The sequence below is a fragment of the Anolis carolinensis genome, unplaced genomic scaffold (assembly GCF_035594765.1).
Source record: "Anolis carolinensis isolate JA03-04 unplaced genomic scaffold, rAnoCar3.1.pri scaffold_7, whole genome shotgun sequence".
Lineage (NCBI taxonomy): Eukaryota > Metazoa > Chordata > Lepidosauria > Squamata > Dactyloidae > Anolis > Anolis carolinensis.
The window spans coordinates 33,080,623-33,086,002 of NW_026943818.1; the positions used below are offsets into that span (position 1 = coordinate 33,080,623).

Genomic DNA, 5,380 nt, shown 5'->3' on the forward strand with positions numbered 1-5,380 from the left:
AATATTTACTATTGAAGATAGGCCTGTCATCTACTATAGCACATTCTATACTATGAAATAGTATATTATTATTATTATTATTATTATTATTATTATTATTATTATTATTATTATTATTATTATTATTTTTATATACTATTAAAAATAGGCCTAGCATCTATACCACATTCTATACTATGAAATATTAAGTATATTTTATTATTATTATTATATACTATTAAAGATGGGCCTAACATCTACTATAGCAAGTTTTATACTATGAAATAGTAATTTTATTAAGATTATTATTATTATTCTATACTATTAAAGATAGGCCTAACATCTACCACATTCTCTACTATGTAATGTTAAGTAAATATTATTATTACTATTTACTATTGAAGATAAGCCTAAAATCTACTATAGCACATTCTATATTATGAAATATTAAGTATATTTTATTATTATTGTATACTATTAAAGTATCTATTACACCATATTGTATTCTATGAAATATTAAGTTTATTTATTATTATTATTATTATTATATACTATTAAGATAGGCCTAGCATCTATACCACATCCTATACTATAAAATATTAAGTATATTTTATTATTATTACTATTAAAGATAGGCCTAACATCCACTATACCACATTCTATACTATGAAATAAAGTATGGTATTATATTATTATTATTAAGTTTCTCATAAACACAGGTAACTTAAGCCATAATAGTAATAATAAATTAAGACTGTTTTATATCTTTGTTTTAACAATGTAATAATCCACTTCCAACTACAAGGAGAGGCAGGTAATATTATTATTAGACTACACACATACAGGTAAATTAAACCCTAGCATAATAATAACAACAAAATATATTTATTATATTATTATAGAGCTATACACACATGTAATAATAGCAAAATATATATATTATTATAAGGCTACACGCACACAGGTAACTTAAAGACAAAATAAGAAAATATAGTTATAAAATATATTTTATTTTATTATATATAGTATTATACATAATATAAAATATAATTTTATAATTATATTTTATTATTATGTTAAGTTACACAAGTAACTTAATAACAAAATATATTTATTATAAATATATTTTGTTATAAATATAACATTTTATTATTATATATAGTATACATAATATAAAATATAATTATTTTATAATTATATTTTCTATTATGTTAAGTAAGTTACACAAAATATATATTATTATAAATATATTTTGTTATAAATATATAAATATATTTTATAATATATTTTATAATATAAATATATTTTATAAGGCTACACACACGGGTAACTTCAACCCTAACATCATCATAACAGTAATATTAATATTTAATATTAATATTTAATAATATTAATATAATAATAGTGTATTATTATATCCTTGCCATGGCTCTGTCTGGCCTGGAGGGGGCAGCAGAGGGCGCGGCGCCTTTAAGGCAGGCCCCGCCCCTATTCAGATGGGGAGTCGCTTAGGAGAGGGCGCATGCGCACTCGTTTAGCTTGGATGTAATACGGGAAAACTGCGCATGCGCACTCGTCAGTGCCTCTGAGGTGAAAACGGAGCCGGCCGCTGCCATGGTAAGGAGGCAGGCTTGGCCGGAAGTGTAGGCCTCTCCGTTATTATTATCGTTATTATTACTAATTAATGAGGGGAAATCTCACGCAAGGCTTCACTCTCCATCTCCTGGAACGTTATAATATTGTATTGAGTGGGTTTGCTGTGTGTCCCGGCATCACACTCTCCTGACGTTTCGCCTGAATCTATGGCAGGCCTCCTCAGAGTTTGCGTGAGGTAGATGTTAGGCCTCTCTTCATAATAATATCATAATGTAATACAATATAATGATATTAATTGTATATTATATGTTACATGTAATATGACTAATATAATATTACAATATAGTGTTATAGTACAATATAGTAATACATAATGCCTATCTTGTGCTCTGCTAATAATATAATATATTGTATATAAATATAACCTTTTCGGGGTGAGAAGGGCGGGATATAAATGTTGCAAATAAATAAATTTACCTGAAATATATATATGTAAAAATACACAGAAGGAAATAACAACACATATATAATTGTATAATATAATAAAATAAAAATACAATATAATAAAAATATGATAATAATACACAGAACAAAATAACAATAATAGTAGTATAAAATAATATAGTTATAATATAATTATATTCTATAATATAATAAAATATCAACATACAATATAACATTAATACAATAAAAATATAATAATACACAGAACAAAATAACAATAGTAGTATAAAATAATATAGTTATAATATAAATATATTATATAATATAATAAAATATAAACATACAATATAATAATATAATAAAAATACATAGAACAAAATATCAATAATAGTATAATATTATAATATAATATAATTATATACAGTAATATTATAAAATATATTATAATAAAAATATAATAAAAACACAGAACAAAATAATAGTAGTATAATATAATTATATATAATAAAATATAAAAATACAATACAATAAAATATAAAATACACAGAACAAAATAACAATAATAGTAAATATAATAGAATTATATAATATAATAAAATATAAAAATATAATAAAGTACACAGAGCAAAATAATAATAGTAGTTTAATATAATATTAGAATATATATAATACAATACAATATAAAAATATGTTATAACAACAATAATAGTAGTTTAATATAATATAATTAGAATTATATAATATAATAAAATATAAAAATATAATAAAGTACACAGAACAAAATAACAATAATAATAGTAGTTTAATATAATTATTATATAGTTATTTTCTAATTATATTATATTAAACTATTATTATATTATATAGTAATATTCTAAAATATAAAAATATGTTATAATAAAAATATAATAAAATACACAGAACAAAATAACAACAATATATTATAATTATTATAGTGTAATATAATTATATAGTATAAAATATAAAAATACAATACAGTAGAAATATAATAAAATACACAGAACAAAATAACAATTATAATTATAGTATAATATAATAATTATATAATATAAAAATACAAAACAATAGAAATGTAAAAATACACAGAACAAAATAACAATAATAAACGTAGTTTAATATAATGTAATTATAATATAATTATATAATATAATAAAATATAAAAATTCAATATAATAAGAATATTATAAAATACACAGAACAAAATAACATTAATAGTAGTTTAATATAATATAATTAGAATATAATTATATAATATAAAATATAAAAATACAAAACAATAGAAATACACAACAAAATAACAACAACAATAATAGTTTAATATATAATTAAAATATAATATAATTATATAATATAATAAAATATAACCATAGTCATAATAATAATGGGAGTGATTCTTCTTCACAATGTGGTTTGGAGAAAAGAGGCCTGGAGACCACATGGCGATGGTTGTTGTTTAATTGGGGGAAAACTTGGCTTTTTGGAGCGTCTTTTTCCTGGAAAAGATCCCACCTTTTACAAGGTTTTGCCAAGGTGCCGTGCCAAAGCGTTGCAGCTGTTTTGGGGCCTTTAAAACGTTTCTTACGGGGTGTTTTTTGGCAACGGAATCGGCAACTTTTGCTGCATTTGGCGGAGTGCTCTGTGAGAAATAAACATCAAAACAAAAGACTCAATCCAAGGAATGTCAAACCAAGGCACTCGTTTGGGGTTGGTTTCCTCGACCAAAGGTTTCTTATTATGGTTATAGATACCTTTCTGTATATCGTGGAAACCATAAAAGGACTATAGTTGGCTACTGAGCAATAATAATAATAATAATAATAATAATAATAATAATAATAATAAAAAAGAGGATTGGAAGAGACCCCTTGGACCATTGAGTCTGTTGGAGGGCCGGACTATAATAATAATAATAATAATAATAATAATAATAATAATAATAATAATAATAAGGGTTGGAAGAGACCCCTTGGGCCATTTAGTTGGCTACTGAGCAATAATAATAATAATAATAATAATAATAATAATAATAATAGGTTTGGAAGAGACCCCTTGGGCCATTGAGTCTGTTGGAGGGCCGGACTATAATAATAATAATAATAATAATAATAATAATAATAAAGAGGGTTGGAAGAGACCCCTTGGGCCATTGAGTCTGTTGGAGGGCCGGACTATAATAATAATAATAATAATAATAATAATAATAATAATAATAATAAGGGTTGGAAGAGACCCCTTGGGCCATTTAGTTGGCTACTGAGCAATAATAATAATAGTAATAATAATAAAGAGGGTTGGAAGAGACCCCTTGGGCCATTGAGTCCGTTGGAGGGCCGGACTATAACAATAATAATAATAATAATAATAATAATAATAATAATAATAATAATAATGGTTGGAAGAGACCCCTTGGGCCATTTAGTTGGCTACTGAGCAATAATAATAATAGTAATAATAATAAAGAGGGTTGGAAGAGACCCCTTGGGCCATTGAGTCCGTTGGAGGACCGGACTATAATAATAATAATAATAATAATAATAATAATAATAGGAGGTTTGGAAGAGACCCCTTGGGCCATTGAGTCTGTTGGAGGGCCGGACTATAATAATAATAATAATAATAATAATAATAATAATAATAATAATAAAAAGAGGGTTGGAAGGGACCCCTTTGGGCCATTGAGTCCGTTGGAGGGCCGGACTATAATAATAATAATAATAATAATAATAATAATAATAATAATAATAATAACAACAACAACAATAACAATAATAGGTTTGGAAGAGACCCCTTGGGCCCTTGAAGGGCCAGATAATAATAATAATAATAATAATAATAATAATAATAATAATAATAATAATAAGGTTTGGAAGAGACCCCTTAGTCCGTTGGAGGGCTGGATTATAATAATAATAATAATATAATATTTTTAGTATTGATAATAATGTGGCCTATTTTCTATCTACCAAGCAGGATGCAAATAATAATAATACATCACACAGTCCTAGACACTTGGGAAGTGTTCGACTTGTGATTTTGTGATACGAAATCCAGTGTGTCTATCTTGTTTGCTGTGTCATACAATGTTGTTGTGTCAATAATAATAATAATAACGATGATGATGATGTAGCCTGAACTGTTCTGACTCTTTTTATGGCTCTAGTAAAATAATAATAATAATAATAATAATAATAATAATAATAATAATAATGATGATGATGATGATGTAGCCTGAACTGTTCTGACTCTATTTATGGCTCTAGTGCATCATAATAATAATTATAATAACATATCCTGAACTGTTCTATTTATGGCTCTAATAAATAATAATAATAATAATAAT

The 5,380-nt window shown here is 24.5% G+C and overlaps 1 protein-coding gene across 1 annotated transcript in view; it reads left to right on the forward strand.

The window, feature by feature from the left end:
- The first annotated feature begins 1,496 nt into the window (after nt 1-1,496).
- Nucleotides 1,497-5,380, forward strand: part of rex1bd (required for excision 1-B domain containing) — a 15,034-nt gene continuing 11,150 nt past the window's right edge. The window contains exon 1 of the mRNA XM_062959004.1: nt 1,497-1,596. Within this exon, the coding sequence (XP_062815074.1) occupies nt 1,594-1,596 (3 nt within the window). The 5' untranslated portion in view covers nt 1,497-1,593. The remainder of the gene's footprint in view (nt 1,597-5,380) is intronic.